This window comes from Mustela putorius, unplaced genomic scaffold (assembly GCF_011764305.1).
Source record: "Mustela putorius furo isolate JIRA1106 unplaced genomic scaffold, ASM1176430v1.1 tig00003863_pilon_pilon_pilon, whole genome shotgun sequence".
NCBI classification, from domain to species: domain Eukaryota; kingdom Metazoa; phylum Chordata; class Mammalia; order Carnivora; family Mustelidae; genus Mustela; species Mustela putorius.
The window spans coordinates 8764950-8786362 of record NW_025422015.1 but is presented as its reverse complement, the minus strand read 5'-3'; the positions used below and the strand labels follow the sequence as shown (position 1 = coordinate 8786362).

General features: G+C 36.7%; 1 protein-coding gene across 4 annotated transcripts in view; it reads left to right on the top strand.

Moving 5' to 3' along the window:
• ADGB (androglobin) overlaps nucleotides 1-21413 on the top strand; it is a 172548-nt gene that overhangs the window by 76053 nt on the left and 75082 nt on the right. For all 4 annotated transcript variants that reach the window (XM_013056253.2, XM_013056252.2, XM_013056251.2 and 1 more), the window contains 8 exons: nucleotides 2094-2223; nucleotides 7915-7948; nucleotides 8278-8461; nucleotides 9316-9379; nucleotides 12811-12913; nucleotides 15588-15729; nucleotides 17308-17422; nucleotides 20870-21037. In XM_013056253.2, the coding sequence (XP_012911707.1) occupies nucleotides 2094-2223; nucleotides 7915-7948; nucleotides 8278-8461; nucleotides 9316-9379; nucleotides 12811-12913; nucleotides 15588-15729; nucleotides 17308-17422; nucleotides 20870-21037 (940 nt within the window). The remainder of the gene's footprint in view (nucleotides 1-2093; nucleotides 2224-7914; nucleotides 7949-8277; nucleotides 8462-9315; nucleotides 9380-12810; nucleotides 12914-15587; nucleotides 15730-17307; nucleotides 17423-20869; nucleotides 21038-21413) is intronic.

Sequence of the window (21413 nt, the reverse complement as noted above, 5' to 3'; positions counted from 1 at the left end):
GCCAAGTATTTAAATCTTTATTAAAGTTCAAATAATCAAACTCGAATATAGAACCTTAATTTTTCCTATATATGCTATTAGTTTTTACAAACCAAAATTTTCTTATATGTTGTAACTTAATCATGAAGCTAAAATTAAATATGTCATACATTTTAAAGCCTAATTTGTTGGATTATGTAACATGCTAAGTTCTTTCATATGTTATAAATACAAAAGCATATCTACATAGAGTTTTCCTGAACTTAATATAAAAATGTTAGTGTTTCATAATTTTTCTAAATTTTATACTTAGTATTACCCACTAAATGATTTTTCCATTCCAAGTTAACTTTGAATCATCTCTCAACTGAGGAGATTGCATACTGATCAGAGATTTTGTGCATTTTGAAAGCCAGAGCTGCAAACTATCAGGAAAAATTTCCTCATGACCCAGACTTTTACAATCTCTGTGCCAATAAGCACAGGTTGGTTTCATAGCCTGAATTCCTTGAGTTACTCCCTTACTCGATTTTCTTATATTTTCTTTCAGCTTCATTATATGGTCAAGGTGGACAGAAGTCTAAAACCCAGATCTAAGTGACTCTGACACCTGATTGGATTCAACTAGTCACTGTTTGAATCTGTTATGAGTTTCCTGGCTTTATTCAATCCAGCAGAAGCAAAAACAAATGTGAATGACATTTCATCCTACATGAAAGAAAAGTCACTTGTCCTACTTTGCTGTGCAGTCAGAGTTCTCAGGTCAACATGAGTGCAATCCCTTTTTTTGGCAAGTCCTTGAGAGTGACTGCTATCCCATGTGATTTTCCCCTTGGAACTCTGTCTCTGCTAGCAACATGCCAAATTTGCCCATTCTTGGCTCCTGGCCTTGTGGGAATCAGAACCTCACAAATATGACTGTGCTACCCTCTAGTGGCAGTTTCAGGTAAATCAGACATGGCTAGCTTGAGACCAATTAATTAAGAACTTTTTCACTGAACACAAGGAAAAAAAGGAAAGTGTAGGAAATCTGTATACATGAAATTTAATTTTATCTTTGTGAAGTATATAACCTAAAATGTATTTATCACAACAAATGTCTTTTTATTGTGCTTGTAAGCTCGTAGGAATGACAATGGCAATTCAAGGTCATGTCAGCAATGACTTGAAAGAAAATATCCTACACTTCTGTAGCTAGCATGAATGTCACGCTTATAAACTCAAGTGTTCAAGACTCACTCAGATTTCTGACTCTGAGTCCCATTTCTGATACATTAATACTGAGTTAGATGAGGTCTAAATGTCAAATTCCTACATTCTGATCATCAACATTTAAAGATGACCACCATAGTTTTAAAATAGCATTCTAGAAAAGTTTTACGACAATGCATTGACTGATATGGATATTTCTTCAGTAGTGTAGAAGGCAAGTCAGTGTTTTTAACAGGAAATAAAATTTGTTATCAGATATAAAAGGAGATGATACAATGAACAAAATCAGAAGTTCCTACTCTTGACAAAACTGCTGTTATTAATATACAACGTAGTATCAGTCAGCTATAAAAAAGAAGGAAATCTTGCCATTTGTGACAATGTGGCTGGAACTTAAGGGCATTCTGCTAAGTGAAATAAGTCAGAGAAAGACAAATGCCGTGTGATCTCACTTGTATGTGGAATCTAAAAAGTCAAAACCAAACACAAACACCCAAGATACAGAGAACAGATTGATGGTTGCCAGAGGAAGGAGGTACATGAAACGGGTAAAGTGGGGTCAAAAGGTACAAACTTCCAGTTATAAAATACACAAGTCATGAGATATAATGCCCAGGACGACTGCAGGTAACAATGTTGTATTGTATACTCGGAAGTTGCTAAGAGAGGAGATTCTAAGAGTTCTCATGACAAAGAAAAAAGACTGCAACTATGTGTGGTGATGGATATTAACTATGCTTGTGATCTTCTTACAATATATATGAATATCAAATCATCATGTTGTACACCTGAAACTAATATGGTGTTATATAGGAGTTATAACTCAATTTAAAAAATGACAGTTATTTATTAGTAACTTCAAATAAGAAATTAGGATAACAGAAGTTTTTTTTTTTTATTAGCCACTTTGTACAGTCTTTTATTAAGAAAGGGGTGCCTCCTAGATTTGATTTATCATCCATTACTGAAAATGATGAAACCGCCACCATTAGTCAGCCAGACTTAAGCCAACTGACAGGAGCAGTTTCTCAGGTAACTATGTTACTCTTATTATCAGCCCAATTCTTACTTATAAAATATCTTTTCTTAACTTGTGAAATATATTATACACAAAAGACTGCATAACATGCAATTGAACAGACTAAAGAATGTTATGAAAATAAGCTTTTTAGATTATGAAGTAACATATTCATTCCTTATAGAAGTCCCTTGTGTGGGGCGCCTGGGTGGCTCAGTGGGTTAAAGCCTCTGTCTTCTGCTCAGGTCATGATCCAAGGGTCCTGGGATCGAGCCCCATATGGGGCTCTCTGCTCAGCAGGGAGCTTGCTTCCTCCTCTCTCTCTGCCTGCCTCTCTGTCTACTTGTTATCTCTGTCTGTCAAATAAATAAATAAAATCTAAAAAAAAAAAAAAAAAAAAAGAAAAGAAAAAAGAAGTCCCGTGTGCATCTCCTATCTTCCATTCAGAGTTTGGTGTTAATCAAGCCCATACTCTTCTTCTACTTCTTCTTTTTTTTTTTTTTTTTAAAGATTTTATTTATTTGAGAGAGAAAGAGAGAGCACATGAGCAGTACAGCAGAGGGAGAGTGAGAAGCAGACTTCCCGCTGAGCAGGGAGCTGGATTCAGGGCTTAACCCCAGGACCCTGAGATCATGACCCAAACTGAAGGCAGACTCAAACCAGCCGAATCACCAGGCATCCAAACCCATACTCTTCTAATTTTGCCAATTACATATATACATTTATAAACGGTATAACCTTAGTTTAATTGTTATATAATTTTCTTTAAATGGACCCATTAATTCCTCTGGGACTTCCTTCACTTAGCATCATTTATGAGCTTTACCTGGTGTTGTATGTCATAGTTCATTCATTTCAACTGGTTGAAATTTAATATATAACCAAACTACTTTTTTTTTTTAATCACCACATTGTTAATGGCTATAGTCATTGCTCCTTGTTTCTTATTTCTTCTTTCAGATTTTTATTTAAATTCTAGTTAGTTAGCATAAAGTGTAATATTGATTTCTGGAGTAGAATTTAGCGATTCATCACTTACATGTAATAGCCAGTCACGAAAACAAGTGCCCTCCTTCATGCCCATCACCCATTCAGCTCACCCCCCACCCACCTTTCTCCATCAACCCTCAGTTTGTTCTCTGTCTTTAAGTGTCTCTTCTTATGGTGTGCTTCTCTCTCTTTTCTTCCCCCTTTCCCATAAGCTCATCTGCTTTGTTTCTTAAATTCCACATATAAGTGAAATCATAAGGCATTTGTCTTTCACTATTTTGCTTAGCGTAATATACCCTAGTTCCATCCATGTTGCTGCAAATGCCAAGATTTCATTCTTTTTGACAGCTGAGTAATATTCCATTGTACATATACACTACCTCTTCTTTATCCATTCATCAGTCAGTGGGCATTTTGGCTCTTTCTGTAGTTTGGCTATTGTGGACATTGCCACTATGAACATTGGGAGCTTCTTGTTTCTTACTATGGTAAGCAGTGGTACCATGACCATTCTTGTATGTCCCTGTACACATGCTCTAGCGTTTCCAGAGTTCTAGAGTTTGTAACCTTTTATGCACTGTGGCTCCTGTTGCCAATTTTGTAAAACTTCAGCACACAATGAAAATAACTGCATCTTGGTATTAGTTGAGTATCAATGACAGGGAATGATGGAAAACTAAATAGATGTTTGGGTTAGCACCATGAGAACACATCACTTCACTGTTTGGTGGAGGAATGACTGCTAAGTGTAGCTGCCAAATGGTTGGCCAGCTGCAGGTCATGGAAGTATCTGTAGGGAGTAACACATGACTACTTGAACCTAACAATGGGCCCCATAATTGCAATTTCAGAGTAGTGATCAACATATGTGACATTTGAAGATATTTGCAACAACTGTAATTATATGTAAAATAGTGTAATTTCTTCCATAAAGTCACAGTTATTGCTAATAATATTGTGGCTTACTTACCTGCATTGATAAACCGATAACTGATGAAAATGTTGAACTTGGACTAAAGATGAATTTTTTTCAACTCTTCATGTTCATGGATTCCTGAAATTTTAACTCTGGACCCCAAAGGACACTCGACTAGGAAGTCTTCGTCCAGAATGTGAATCTTGGGAGCATAATTGATGGGTCATGGGTCATTTACCCATTTGACATTACAACAAAATGCCAAACAATTTTCCAATACAGGTGTATCAATATCCACTTCTGTCATCCCTGGATAAGCAATTTCTTTGTAGGCATCATGTCCAACACTCATATTACCTAATATTTCAAATTTTGCCAGTGTGGTCAGTGTCAAAGAGTATTTATTTCTTAATAGGTAATATATTCACATGTTCAAAAATAAAAATATAAGAGACCCCTGGGTTGCACAGTCAGTTAAGCATCTGATTCTTGGTTTTAGCTCAGGTCATGATCTCAGGGCTGTGAGATTGAGCCCCATGTCAGGTTCCACGCTCAGCACAGAGTCTGCTTGGAATTCTTCCTCCCTCTCCCTCGGCTCTTCCCACTCATGCTCTCTTTCTCTCCAACAAATAAATCTTTAAAAAAATAAAAAATAAATAAAAATATAAGGCATACATGAAGAATTCTTGTTCCTATTAATATGCTACATTTTCACTGCTCTGCACTCCGTAGGACATTTGTTACATTTTGTTATGCAAATTCAGAGAAACACACAGATAATATTCCATAGCCTCCCTTCTTCAATTCAAAATTTAACAAAAGAGTTTTTACTTAGTAAGTACTGGAGATGATTTCATATCTATACATAAAGAGTGTCTCTATTCTTAAAGTTGCATAATATTTCATTAGGTGACTGAACCCTAGTTCATTTCTACTCACCTCTCTAGATGGCATAAGATACCTTGCAGGGCACACCATTGCATTCAAGTGAGCAATTTTTTTTTTTTTCCGTATTAGTTGGAAAGCAGACAAACAATTGAGCTTGAATAGATTTGACCATTTTTAAGAGTTTTTCTTTAGTTTTAAGCTATTTCATGCAGTAGTTTTAGAGAGTCAAGAACACCATAAAAATAGTCAATCTGTCTTATTCCTCCTTATTGCCTTAGTCTTCCTCCCCAGAGTCAATCCCTTTTATTAGTGTTTCTTCTGGTGCTTAGCTCTACATTTCTAAATAGTAGGCACGCACACCGTTGTTGTTGTTTATCAGCACTGGTGAAAATGCTTGACATATGGCAAACACAGTTATATAGTTATTCAATGATGGGATTCTATTATTTCTTGATCTATCAGTTTAGATATTACCCCTTGTTGGGGAAGATAAGTGTTTAGCACTGCTGTCCTCTCTCACAATGGCAAACCTTCACTTTCCTCTGTCTTCTAGATTAGTTTACTTCTGAAGTCTTTGTTGGATCTATATTCTAGCTATATAAGGATAATTACTGTGGAGACAATAAAGAAAAGAAATTCCCATGTCTGTCTATCTATCTATCTATCTGTCTATCAATCATCTATTGACATATCACACTTTATTTATTCATTCATCCATCAAAGGACACCTGGTGAATAATTCTGGTCTGACCATGGGTGTAAAAATATCTCCTTGAGATACTGCCTTCAATTCTGTTGGGTTTTTATCCAGATGTGGAATTGTTAGAGCACATGGTAAGTCTACTTTAATTTTTCAGGAGCTACCATACAGTTTTTCACTTTAGAGTCCACTAGGAGTGCACAAGACTTCCAGTTGCTTCACATCCTCACCAACATGCCCTCCTGTTTTATTTTTTTATAATAGTAGCCATCATAACGGGTGTGAGGTTATAACTCATTATACTTCTGATCTGCATTTCCCTAATGATTAGTGATATTGAACATCTTTTCTTGGTCACTTGTATATCTTCTTTGTATAAATACCTAAGTCTTTTGCCATTTTTAAATTAGTTTATTTGATTTTTGTTGTTCTTTGTATAAGTTCTTTATATATTGTTGATGCTACCCTTTTATCAGATACATGATTTACAGATATTCTCTCCCATTCCACAGGTTTCATCTTCATGGTATTGATGCACAGAATTTTCTATTTTGATGTAGTCCAGCTTATCTTTTTGTACATTTGTTATTGCTGCTGTTTAGTATGATATCCAAGAAATCATCACCAAATCCAATGTCATGAAGCTTTTGCCCTATTTTCTTCTAAAAAATTTATAGTTCTAATCTCTTTGTCTCTGTGTCAACCTTGTCATCCAAACTTTCTGTTGAGTTTATCTCACTTTCCTATTTTTAGTTTCTAAGAGCTCTCATTCTTCATTGTATTTTTTGTAGAAGTTTTTTATTTTGTAGATGGATGTTCTCTGATCTTTCTGATATTACCAATTTAAAAAATGTATCCCTATATATTGTTTTTGTTTTCTATTACTGTCTCCACCCACATACTTTAGTTTCTTTCTTTGATCTAAGTTTCCTTCCTCAATTGTCTGGTGATACTTTGTTGCACATATATATCCAAGGAACTCATGACATTAATCAGCTGCTGATTGGAGGTGGCTTTATAGAATGGCTAGAGCTTGTCAGCCGGTAGGATAATTAACTTAGGATAATTGGAGGATAAATGAGTTTCATTTGGGGGTGAGATTAGCTCCAAAGGTAGATTCTTTGGGGGTTTTTTCCTTGGCCTTGGTCAGTTTCTCCAGTTAAGAGTCTTCTAATCTCCCTCCAGGGGTGGAATGAGTCACAGGGATTGGCATACACTTATCCATCAGTGTTCTTACAGCCAAGCAGTACAGGGGAGCCAAGAGTTTCAAAGTTCAGCATGGGGACTTTCACTTAATTCCTCCCTTCTCTTTAGAGTAGCGCTGTTTCCCACAGTACCTGTGAACCCAGGTCTGGAGAGTCTCATTTAATTTCTCCATGTGAAGCAATCTCCAATGTCCCATGTAGGCAGAAGAAGGCTAGATGTTAAATAACAAAGGATTATAGCAAAATGGGGGTTTGTCTCTTCCTTAAATAGTCATTTAACCCATTCCTGTATTTTATATAAGGCCGTATAGCATTCTCTCCTTCTCAGATGCCCACTATTCATTTCTGGGGCCCTAAGGCATGTGATGGGCTTGCTTCCCCCTTGCTTCTCAGGTAGCTCTGTTCTGTTATTACCTGCATCTCTTTACATCATCCAAAATATTGTTGCCATCATCCATTATGTCTGAATGACTTTGTACCGTTTAACCTTTTATACATATTTTGATTGTGTCACAGAGGAAATGGAGTTGCACAAATGAATTCAACTTCATTTCCCTGTTTAAATTTGAAGGAAGCATTTTTATAATTTGAAACACACCTTCCTAGTTTCCGTACATTAACTGCCAATTATAATCTCATCTCATTGTATTTGATCTGTAATCATATCAGGTGCTTCATACCAAGCCGAATAACTACTTGAGGATATTATTGTTTTAATTTAACTTGTATTTTAAGACTCAATTATTTAATAAACTCTCATATTCTGGGTTTTAATTTCAAAAATTTAAACCCTCAAGCAATTATTAAAATAAATTCACATCTTTGAACTTTAAGGTTAAAAACAAAGTTTCTGCTTTACCATGTTTTAGGAACTATTTGCAGAAATTTGTTTCTTCAATGATTAAAAGACAGTATTAACTCTTTTAAAAGCATTGGTGCTTTAAATAGCTAACATGTTTTGCTGAATTTATAAATCGTTTCTTAATGTGTTCCTTTCATTTCACAGGGTAATGTTATTTCACAAGCTATACTTGGAAAAGGTAAATTAATAATCTCATGACTTTCACAAACATCAAAACACAAAAGGATCTCTGCTTCTTGACAGCTCTTAGAGGTCCCTTCTTCTGGCTCTTGGTGGCCTGTCTCCAATGTCTCCTCTGATGTGTTAACTTTAATCTGCTCTGGGCTAGAAAACTCAGATAATCTCACTTGTTAAATTCATTCTTAAAGTCAAAATCAAAGATATCTGATAAAGGGCCCATGAGTACAGTTCATGTGTTTTTTTCCCCTCTATAATTTTGCATATCTCAATAACTTAATATTTAATGATGTAGGTGCAATTGACATGTTTGTCTTCTGCTATGCACAGACGAGCTGATAGACCTTGGATTGAATGATGCAACCCATCAAGGGGAAGGATTAAGTTTGGAAAGAGATTTGGTCAGCCTGACAACAGCAACACAGGATAAATCACAGGAGGAGCTTGCAACCATAAATAATAATGTTTCTAAAGAAATATGGTTGGATTTTGAAGACTTCTGTGTTTGTTTTCAGTAAGTATAAATTTTTTAATGTGTATTAAATATAGTGGATATATAAGCCATTAATTTTTACCTATCATTCAAAAGAGTTAAATCAATATTAGTCTGATATTGATATGATTCCCAGTAAAAATGTTAGAGAGAAAAACAAGTGAGTTGATAGTCCACATAGAATATTATTAATAGCCTAACAGATCTCAGGCCAGTGTCTGCTCATCCTCAGAGACTTATTTGTTGATGAAGTGAAAGATAGTTTATTTACTGAGAGGGATCATATTTGTCTCCTTCGGACAACTAATCCAATGCAGTTGTTATTCTTTTCTCCTGGCTTTATTGACCTAGGAGTTCATAAATAAAATTATAAGATATTTATATATCTTAAATATATATATATATATATATCTTAAACATATCTAAATATAAATATTATATATATTATATATCTTAATGTACATGGTGATGAATCAATATACATTATGAAAGATTCTCCCCATTGAGTTAACATACAACACCTCACACATTTGCCAATTGGTAGGAGGGGGCAGGAATATTTAAGTTATACTCTCCTAGAAAATTTCAGTGATACAATCCAGTATTATCAAGAACAGTCACCATGTTATACATTAGATCCTCAGACGTTATTCATCTTATAACTGAACATTTGTATCCACTTACCAACCTCTTCTCATCTCCCCCGCCCTCAGCCCCTGGCAACCACTGTTTTCCTGGGTGGTTGTTATATAAGTTTTTTTAAATTTTCATCTGTCTTTTCCTTGTTCTGCCTGTAATCATTTGATTCCATGAAACTTAGCATGTAGTACTAGTTCATATGGTGACAGTAACCTGTTATAAATAATGTTTTTCAGGAACATATATATTTTCCACAAGCCCAATTCATACTGCCTTAGCTTTCAAAAAACAGAATTCAAGGTAAATATATTATGATCTCTTCTCTTTTCCTTTTATGTAAATTTTTATTAAATCATACTAGTACAAAACACCTTCAAATCTATCAAGCATTTCCAATTTGTAATTATATTAACAAAATCAATTCCTAGAGTCTTCTACTGATCTCTTATCCAGACAATAAGCAAGATTCTGCTACCTTGTATCTCCAAGTATTATTCATCTGATTATGTTCAATCCTGAGCTGCATTATTATGTAAATTCACGTTAAAGATGTTTGATTTATGAATAACTAAAGCACAAATAAATTCACTATATTGGATTTCAATTAGTGTCTATTGAATTGCATGCTATTCCTAAAACAAAAGCACATTTCTACTACCATTTCTGCTTTTTTTGTCCATGTTCTTCTGTCTACATGGAGCCATTTCCCTTTCATCTTTATTGCCTTCATCTGGCTAATGCTAGAAGTCTTTCAGAACAGCATCAATGTCCTTGACCTTGTGAGACTTTCTTCCTTGGCCACAGAGTCTAGGTCAAGTACCTTGCACTCTGTGTGACCTATACTTACCCTTCTCTGTCCCAGTGGCCTGATTACTTCTCTGTGCTCCTCCTCCCACCCACTCGCTTGATGTTATCATCTTGAGAAGGACTCTGTCCTTTTGTGTATTATTACAGTGCTGGTCCTGGGATAAGGCAGAAATTCAATAAAAAATTAAAGACTGAATTAATTAACAAATCTCACATTGTGGGGTATTTTGGAGAAAACTATGAAACATAGTCTAGGAAACTGGCTTGTACTGAAACTCTTATATTGCTTGTAGGGGGGCATTCAAGCCCCCAGGGATAATGGCACATCTCTATAAGGCTTGTGCAGGGGTGGGGGAAGAAAGAAGTGTTGGAGATGACATTTCTCATTGCTAATCGGCAATAACTGAACCCAGAGTATGGGGTGAGAATAACATAGAGTTTACAGGTCACTGCAGCATATTTCCATATTCCCACTGTGGGCAATAATAAGATGAAGTCATTTAGAGGTGCTTACTCTGTTGTCGGCCCTGCACTAGGTTCTTTATTGTATTAACTCTGCATAGCAAACCCTAGAAAAGGACTCTTATGATCAACATTTTTCAGGGAAGGAAACTGAGGCAGGTCAAGGTTGAGTAAACTGCCCAAGACCACCTACCTGGTAAGTGGCACAAGCATCCTGAGAATTGTGCCTGATGTGAAGCCTGTGCCTTTGTCACTAGTTCTTCCCTCTTACTAGGTTTGCCGGGTTGGTGGCCTGGAACCAGGCTGCCTGGTTTTGAATTCATGTTTCATTTGGGGTGGGATCTGACTAAGTTCATTCCTTTTTGCCTCCATTTTCTCATCTATGAAATTATTGGAGTATGAGCCCTATAGATAGGGTTGGGAAATAATGGAGAGAATGTATGTAAAGCACTTGGAAGAATGCCTATTATTAACAAGGGATAATCAGTGTTGGTGGTCATTGTTACTAAAGGCACTTTGGTTATGCATTTGATATTACACCACTATCCCAACACATATGTGTGTGTGTGTGCATGTGTGTGTGTGTATGTGTGTGTGTGTGTGTGTGTTTGTGTGTGTGTAAAACAATGGCCAACTGTTCTTTATTCTGATCCTATTTTTACAAAGTGATGTAAATACGGATTTCTCAGTCCCTTCTTCATTCCCCTGAATTTTTTTTCTTTTTAACATCAATGGTATGAGCAAACAATAATTTTTTTCTTAGAGGGCTTTGGAATCCAAACTTAAAGCCTTTGGGATGGCCTGAAAGGAAGGGTTGGTTGTGGTCTAAGGCCAGGCATTCCTGATTTTAGGCCACAGGCACTGCCAGCTGAGCCTGAGGCTCCTTCCAGCACATTCTATGGATGTTCCATTGGTGCTCCATGTGAAGGTGGGGCAGGGGGTTCCCAAAGGTGCCCTGTGCAGGCACCAGAGCACCTCTGTGTGACCTCTAGGGCCACACTGTCCCTAAATTCTCAGACTCTCAAAAATGGTAGCAAATGAGCTCTGTGCTGAAACTCCTCCTCCAGCATGCACAGGTAGGCTGGCAAACACAAGCTTCCTTCATAATTTTAGAGAGTGAATACTTGCAACAACTGCCTTTATAACCAACGTGTGGCAGCCAGAAGGAAACAAAGAAGATAAATGGCAAATGCTTATTATTGAAAAATATCAGGGGAAGCAATCATTTAAAACATGGTCATGTTGTATCAAGCATTTCCAGCAATCTTGTCACACTTGATTACATAACAAGGTTGTGTTTTTCACAGTATCACTAGAGATTTTTCTTTCATATTTTAATTATTTAAATATCACTGCGTAATAAAATGAAAGCTTAAATCTATAATAGCAATGAAATTAATTTAACACACTTACTATATGCCATCATCAGAATTATGTTGAAGCACCAGTCAGTTGAGAGACAATAAAAGTACAATAGTCTCAAAGACCAGTCCTAGAGCAGGGCGCCTGGGTGGCTCAGTGGGTTAAAGCCTCTGCCTTTGGCTCAGGTCATGATCCCAGGGTCCTGGGATTGAGCACCATGTCAGGCTCTCTGCTCAGCAAGGGGCCTGCTTCCCCCTCCCGCTCTCTCTGCCTGCCTCTCTGCCTACTTGTGATCTCTGTCTGTCAAATAAATTTAAAAAAAAATCTAAAAAAAAAAAAAAAAACAAACCAGTCCTGGAGCTGGTCAATAGAAAGACCTACTTTTGACTCCTAGCTTTGCTATCTGCAAATTCTGTCACCTTTGGCAAATTACCTATTCTCTTTGTCTCAGTTTCTCCATCCATGATTATGCATATAATAGTACCCAATTAGGATGGACTGAGTTCATGTTCATGTAACTCTTACATGGCTGTCCTTTAAGGGAAATTCTGGTTTTACTCAGTACTCTCTTGCATCTTTAAAACAAAAACCCAGCCTATTGCATTGGTGTTCAATGGCTGTATTTCTGAAGATAACTGTAAAAAAAAGGACAAAAGTGTTTATATCACATACCACCCTGCAAAATACCTTAATAGAACCCATTAGACATTTCCATTCTCTGCTAAGATTACTCTGTGGCCTATTATCAAGGACCAATATATATTCTCTGAGCACTGTTCCGCTTCTAGCCCAGTCTCCTCCATTTGTTATTTCTGGAACAAGCATATCCCTTTTCTTTGCTCTTGGAGAAGAGTTTTGACTCTCTGTGATGGGACAACCAATCTTACACACAGGTCCTACAGACCCATCTTCCATAGACTATTGCCAACATTTACCTAGTGTGATTTTCTTCGTATCATGAAAGCTGTGAAATATTTATCACAGTGTCTAGGGCATAGTAGGTTCTCTCTAAATGTTAGGTATTGTATGATTGTTACAAGTGGCAAATACAGAATTAATAAACTAATACTAAATTCAGTGATTTATCTGATTTCTTGTAGTTCTCAGATGAACGTGTGCCCTACTATCTATTTGTGGATAGTCTAAAACCTATCGAACTGCTGGTTTGCTTTTCTGCATTGGTACGATGGGGAGAATCTGGAGGTAAGAGAGCTTTGAGAAAATTACACTCTTTTTAAATTTTAAAAATTTTTTTCAGTGTTAATTACAGTCTTAAATCCCAGCCTACTTTCATTGAGTCCAGGGGAAATACAAGATGTTTAAGCTGTAGATGCAGGAACTTACTTCCTCTCCAGAGTGTCTAAGAAAGGCTTCCTTACATCACCTTTCAGGAGGCTCTTCCTGCTCAGACATTGTGGGTTATGCTCACTCTTGCCACCTACACCTCTCCTTGTCTTAGTCCTGTGTTCCCCTCTTTGGCACGATACCTACATTTTTTTTTTCCTTTCCCCTTCCACCTGTCATCATTCTTGAGTCTTTAAAAAATCTATTAAAAAACATGCAGTCTTTCTTTGATTTGACAATTCTGAAGTTCTTTTATGCCCTCTCAACTTGGCCTTTATTTTCATAATTATATTCTAGAAGGTACCTGCCAATAACCGTGCCATCTCAAATATCTCAATTTCAGGCTCTGACTACAGGACCTGACTCTCCAGTTCACTCTTCCTAAAACCCTTACTCTTATAATCCTTTGACTCTTCTGGGACCACCGTCTACTGACCCTCCTACTTTCCTCTGTCCTCCTTCTCCTCATGTCCCTATTTCTCTCATCCCCAGTGTCCATGACCCGCCATTGTAATAGTAGCCTTGGCCACACCTCAGTGTGATTGCTTTTCTTTCCCTCTCAGCTTCCTTTCCTGGCAAAACCTTGATATTGGTTGATTCAACAGATGAACTCTGCATCTTACCTGTGTGCATCAGAGCAGCTAAATGTGACTAGAGAAAAAAATAATCCTATGATCTAGCCTCACTTTCACCTGAGGGCCACAGATTTCAAAATGGCCCTTAAACACTGCTGATATTTCCCTGGTTCATGTATTCTCCACTCTTGTCCAAATGGAAGATTATCTCAAACCTCCAGATCTCTCCAACAGTTGCTTTCATCCTTGTGCATTTTTAGCTAATGACCTTACTGCTATTTCCACTGGCAGGATAGACAAAAATCAAGAATGACCCACCTCATCTTCCCATAATGAGCTCTTCACAATACTGGTCATCTTCCCTCCTGCTCTCATGGAGGGACTATTCTTGCTTCTCTCTAAGACAAGCCCCTTGCACATTTGCACACATACACAAAACATCATTCTTCAAGTCTCTGTCCTGTTGGGTTAAAGTTAAATCTGTTTATCTAAAAACAGGCAAGGAAACAGCATTTTTCCCCCCTTACCAATCGTAGTTTTACCTATGGTTTGTTTTCAATCTTACCTGCACATTTATTTTTAACTAAGATAAACTTGGCTAAGCAGATCACATTTTCCCCTTTAAGGAAAATATGTATAATCGAAAGTTTTCTTGATTTTGATAAAATTCAAAGTAGTACCTCCTGTGTCAGATGAAAAAACGATTTTTACTGGATTTCCCAAGATCAGTCATGTTAATTCTATGTGATCAATGAAAAGCCATGGCTCTTACAGAAAAAGTAAAGCCTAAACAGCAAAATCAAATCATCTATAGTTCAAATTTATAATACCTGGCACTGTGGAGGTACAATAAAATTTTGCTAAATGCTGACTATTAAAGGTCCTACCAACTTTGACAGCAGGGACTATGATTTTCCACTCAGTTATACCCAGTGTTGTGAATGGTGTCTAGTGTAGCCATAGAAAATAAGTATTCATTGAATAAATTTGCCAAACTTCAGTGGTATAAGCTTAGTATATCTACTAACTAATAACTCCTAAGCCACACTATGTCTTCGAACATTGAAATTCGATGTGTGTGGAGGTGTTTCAGGTCATGTTTTACCCTTATATGCTCAGTTTATAAATAGGGTAAAAATATAAGCTAATTCCTGAAGATGTAATGTACACCAAAGTGTCTATAGTTAACGACACTATACTATATTGTATATTTGAAAATTGCTAAGCGAGTAAATCAAAGTTTCTCATTACAAGAAAAAAAATTGTAATTGTGTATAGTAATGGATGTTAACTAAATTTTCATGGTAATTATTTCACAATATGTGCAAATAGCAATCATTATATGATACACCTAAAACTAATAAAATGTCTTGTGTCAATGTTGTCTCAATTACATTTTTTTTAATTTAAAAAGTCTTTTGGCTTTAGCTACTAATGAAAATTAGTTAATACTCTTTATTCATTTTAAGAGGAACACTTAATATGAAAATTAAATTTTTGTCCATTATTTGCTATTTCTACACATAGTCAAAGCTAAGAATCAAAATTAACAACTTTGATTAAACAATGGGGTATTTTGATCTTGCTTTGCCACTATCTAAGGAAAATCTTTTATTTTCCCAGATGTGGTGTCTTTCCCCCTTAAAACTGCATCTAGAGAGATATTGTGATTTCTGCCACAGATGATTAAATGGGATAGTCTGGTCTGTACTTTTATTAACTCTCCCACTCCTGGTTTCTTTAGTGAGAGATGATTCTGAGGAGGAAAAATGGACAGAGAGGAAGATCTGAGTCTCACCAGTGTTATTTCTAGTAGTTATTTACCCATAGTATTTTCTCTGGGTTTTATGAATAATTTCAGAAAATCTCTAATTCCTGATATTATTATTGTTACTAATGTTGTAAAGACCAGCTAAGCTGTCACGGTCAAATTTTAACCTTTCTCCCTCTCCTCCTAGCTTTAGCAAAAGACAGTCCCCAAATAGAGCCTGGGCTGCTTACAGCTGAATCAGTTTCTTGGAAATCTCTGAAATCCCGGGAACTTGTTACAAAGATTCATACATATGCTACTAAGGCTACGGTGGTTCGCCTGCCTGTTGGGTATGGAGTGACTTCATTTTTCCCATATGAAGAATTTTTTGAAGCCTTGTAAACCACTGGCTACCAAATAAGTAAACAATATGGGACCCAGAATATTGTCTCCTGAAGTGATTTTGTAAGAAACAAAGCTATCACTAAGATTCTTGAGAAAAATGATTCCATGAACAAAGAAATTGAAGAAATGCTGTTCAGTGAATCTCCTTTTAGAATACTCATGATTGTCAAAGTCTGGTAATTTCTTAAGGAAGAATATAGTTTAGGGGCACTGAGGGTGGCTCAGTCGTTAAGCATCTGCCTTCAGCTCAGGTCATGATCCCAGGGTCCTGGGATCAAGCCCGGCAATGGGCTTCCTGCTCCGCGGGAAGCCTGCTTCTCCCCACTTTCCCTGATTGTGTTCCCTCTCTCGCTGTCTCTCTCTCTGTCAAATAAATAAATAAAATCTTTTTTTTAAAAAAAAAAGAAAGAATATGGTTTAAAATAGCATTTCTAAAATTCATTTATTAAACTATCCTTTTTGTTTTCTGGTAAATCTTATATCCCTTAGTAAAACTATGATTTTATTTAAAAACAGATTGACAAACATAGCATTTTTTCCCCTATGGTTTCTTTATTTTTAACCTGTGGTTTGCTTTTAATCTTACCTATAGTTTTATTTTTAATTAAGATAACTTTGACTGAGATAACATTTTCCATTTTAAAGAAAATATGTATAGTTGAAGCTTTCTTGATTTTGATAACTAAAATTCAAAACATAACTTCCTATTTCAGATGAAATAAATATTTTTACTGGATTTCCTAAGATCAATCATGTTAATTCTATGTAATCAGTGAAAAGCTACAGCTCTTATAGAAAAAGCAAAGCCTACACAGCAAAAGCAAATGCTAAAATAATGTGTGGCAAGCACCCAGTATTCCTAGAAAATAATAAATTTTAAAACTTCAGAGTTTCTCACTTCTACCCTAAAAACTTTGTCATAAAGAGACTTTCCCAGAAGTCATTATTCTGTCTGAGTGCTCATCCATCACAACAACCAAAACCAGGGAATTAATGAAAAACCTTCTTATATATATCCAAGTGTTTCCCCCAGGACCTAATCTATCTGTGTGAGTGTTTTATGAATGTTCCAAGTGCTCAGTAACTGAGCATTGCTGCTCTCAGTGATACCACAACCTGGTAGGAGAGGCACAAACAGCATAGGTGAAATGACACATTTGTGAGAAAATGACTATGAAATGAATCTGAAATCTCCAAAGCCTTAAGCACCATGAATTATTGTTAGGGAAAAATCATCTCCTGGGATGTGACTGTGGTATATGGCAGAGAGCTCCCTCATGGTCAAGTTCATCATTTAGTGTAACTATTTTCTGTCCTATATAATTAATGCAATTAAATCCCATGACCTCTGATGATTCTTTCAGAATGAAAATTCAAAGGTCTTTATCCCATCTGTGTTAAAAAATTCAAGTCTCACTAATGTTTGACTTCATTTGAGCACAGACTGTCATCAAGGAACTAACAGAGGCTAGAACTACAACAAAGGAGCCCATTGGTCCTTATATATTTTCCATTGTCTTTAGGAGACATATGCTGCTTTTCACTGCATACTCCCCAGTAGGACATTCCATACACATCTGCAGCATGGTGACTTTTGTTGTTGGAGATGAAGATGTTGTGCTACCCCACTTTGAGCCCGTAAGTATTTAAGCAACCATGATTTTGTGTGTGTGTGTGTGTGTGTGTGTGTTTCCAAAAATTCGGAACTAAATCATATTCCTTACTTTTTTTTTTTTTTTACCTTTTAAAACTGTTAATTAAGAATTAAGAACTAAGAATTTTAAGAAACTCCTCCCAAATGTATTTATGTATAATAAATAGTCTAAACTCTGTTAACAATACAGATACAAATAAAATAATTTTAGTTTTTCCCCAACAACTGCCTTCACCGCTGCTCTGTGGAATTCCCTGTCACATCCACATTTTTGGTAGATCCCATAGCATATTGGTCGTTTGGGATGTATAGAGGGTCAGTACAGACCTTTTCATTAAAGCTTAAAATTGTGGTATCATATTGTCCTTGTGCCCCTTCACTGACCTAAAGAATTTGGAGTGTTTGACTCTGGAATCCAGGGAGAGAGGATCCATGGATAGTTTTGTCATTCTTGCTCATCTCTTCTTCTCTTGGCCTCTTCTTAGTTTCTCTTACTCCTCTGTTCTGAAACATCTGAAAGAAGAAACAATGTAAACGAACCCAGCATTTCCCCTGAGAGCCTGTCTTAGTTTTAGATGATCTCCATAAGACATCTTCTTTAGATATGTTGCCTGATGCTTTGGGGAGGGCCCAATTTGTGTGAGGCATTCCTGCTGCATAGTCCGGTTTTACACCCTCTACCAAACCCATCTCCCTGTAGCACCTCCTCATATTAATGAAGCAGGATCTTCTCAGCCAGTCAGTAAACTTCTGGGCCCAGGTAGCAACAAGATGCCTCAGAAGCAGCTCTTTTATGTTAATGTTGCTGTGGCCCAGATGTGCTCAGTCATGAATTCTTGCCTCTCTGGGCAGTGGTTGTATAAGATTGCCCATGGCTGCCCCCTCTCTGCTGTGCTGTTTCTCACCTGTCCTCTCCCTCCTGCTCCATAGACAGAAGATCAACAAGCCCACCTTATAAATACATGTCTCTTATTCCCTTAATTATGTTTATCTTGTTTATTTTAAATTCTTTTTTTAAAAGATCTTATTTATTTATTTATTTATTTGACAGAAATCACAAGTAGGCAGAGAGGCAGGCAGAGAGAGAGGGGGAAGCAGGCTCCCCGCTGAGCAGAGAGCCCCATGCGGGACTCAATCCCAAGACCCTGAAATCATGACCCAAGCTGAAGGCATAGGCCCAACCCACTGAGCCACCCAGGTGCCCCTATCTTGCTTATTTAAATTCTTATTTCATTTTTTCTTTGTTTCCCTTAAAAAAAAAAAAAAAGATTCTGCTTCAGTTAGTATGGATTATCCAGTTTGTCTCTTTCTTTAGGTGACTTAACTTTATAAATGTTTAGTTATTTTAGTCTGCGAACTCATCTTTCCCTGGGGTTATCAGTTCCTCCATCTTGTAAAAATTACTGGGCCTGAAAACCAGGACCTATTATTATTCTTCAGTTTTAATGAAGAAACAAGAGATAGACTAGTCCAAGGGCAGAGAGACAGATACTCCTCAGAGCCATACATGATCACTCCCAGTGCTATCATTTAACCAATTTTTCTGGTCATGGCTTCACCTCAGGGAGAAACACCATGAGAAGATGCTTTCTCTAGGCTTTCAGAGGCTGGGGTAGAAGGTAATAGAATGACGAATGCATTAAGGGGGCAATTCAGTTGCATCTGTCTTCATCCGGTCACCCCAGCAGGGTATCTATAGCGTCCAGGCATAGCTGCTAGGCCATTCCTCACAATTTCTGCAGGGAACCAAGGAACAATGATGGCACCATGGTGCACCCTAGGAAGGAATGAAAACACTTCACAATTTCACCCTCTTCATGCTGTCTCAAAGCACCCTCTGCTTTGGGTAGCTTCTCCTCTAGCCACCAACTACCTACTACACACCGATCAAAATAATCTGTAAATTCCTTTTCCTCTCAGGGTTCTCTTCCTCTCTCTCTCTCTCTCCTCCTCTCTCTTTCTCTGCTCCCCCACCCCACACTGACTCTCTTTTTGTGTTTGACCTACAGATTTGCAATTTGACATCCAATTTCTTTTTTCTGTCAGCTTTATTGAGGTAAAATAGACAAATAAAATCCTAAGTTATATAAACTGTACATTGTGGTCATGTGATATACATAAACATTGTGAAAGGATACCCACCATCTAGTTAATTAACACAACCATCACCTCTCATACTTATCTTTTTGTTGTTAACAACATTTTTTTTGGGGGGGTGACATTTGAGTTCTGGTCTCTTAGATACCAATTATACAATACAGTGTTATCAACTGTAGTCACTATGGTTTACATATAGATCTTCAGACTTTGTTCATCTTGTAGTTGAAGGTGCATATCCTTTCATGAACCACTCATTTTACCCACTTCCTAGCCCCTGACAACCACTTTTCTACCCTCTGATTTTGAGTTTGTTTTTAAATATTCCACACATAAATGATACTGTGCAGTCTTTGTTTTTCCTGTCTGGTTTATTTCACTTAGCAGAATGCCTTCAAAGTCTATCTATCCATGTTGTCACAAATGGCAGGATTTCCTTCTTTCTCATGGCTAAATAATATTCCATTGTCTCTGTGTGTTTGTGTGTGTGTGTGTAAAGTATATATATAAAATATATGTGTGTACATATTACACATATATACTACAGCTTTACATATATATAGTTATGTGTAATGGATATATAATATATATATACATACTACATCTGTATTTATATATATACATACATCTATCTATACACACACATACACTACATCTTCTCTATCTATTTATCCACTGATGGACACTTAGGTTGTTTCCATGTCCTGGCTAATATGTATAATGCTACAATGAGTATGGGGATGCAGATATGTTTTCAATGTCCTGTTTTCATTTTCTTTGGTTATATACCCAAAGTAAGATTGCTAGAATAGATGATAGTTCTATTTTAAAATTTTTGAGGAACTTCCATACTGTTTTCCATATCCCTATCCCCCTTTTGCATTCATTTTCTCCTCAGAGTCAATAGCAGGACTTATCTTTTTACCTTTTTCACCCACTTATCTTTTTAATCTTTATCACTCTCTCCCTAAACTCTTCTCTGCCCATCAGTTCTCCAGTCCCACACAATTGTGTCAAAGTAACTCCTCGATGTCCTTGGGACTAAGTCTAGGTATCAATACTCTGGAGAAATTTCCTCTGGCTCCCAGTATGAGGTAGGTGTCCTTCCCATGTGTCCCCACTACAGCAGGAATTATAACACTTGTTTTATATCTTTGAGATCATAGACCCTAGGAAAATGCCTTGATCAAGCAAGGGTTTCATAAATAACTATTGAATCAACTATACAGAAGAGGTTTATTATACCAACAGAAATTAAATTTGTATAAGCTTAATTACACTTTAATAAAAATGAAAAAGAAAGTAAGGCTGGCTGCTATGCTTTGTCTCCACAGGAGAGCTACCGATTCACAGAGCAGTCTCTAACGATTTTGAAAGCTGTTGGACATGTGATTGCTAGTTTCAAAGATAAGGGTAAACTCTCTGTGGCTATGAAGGATTTACAAGCGGCTCACTACCCTATACCCCTCCACAATAAAGAACTAACTACACAGCACTTCAGGGTAAGCACATCTAAGTTATGATGTTTCTAGAAGGATAATTTCCATTTGCCAAAAAAAAAAAAATAGTAGGTGATCTTCAAAATTTAGCCTTTTGAAAAAGACTTACATACATTTCACAGAGAAAGAGAAAGAACTTGCAATAGTAAATTTCTGAAAGAGGTGTCTAAGAAAAAGGGAGGGAAATAGTTTCTTCTTTTATTTTCCATAGAGAGAATTAAGCCTTTCTCTTGTAATTTGTTTTTGCCTTTATAGTATCTTGTATTCTATCTGGCAACTCTACCTGGGACATAGTTCACCCCTAATTGAGAACTGTTCACCTATAGCATGAATAATCTGCAAGAAATACCTGCCATGATTTACTCTTCAACCAATCTGA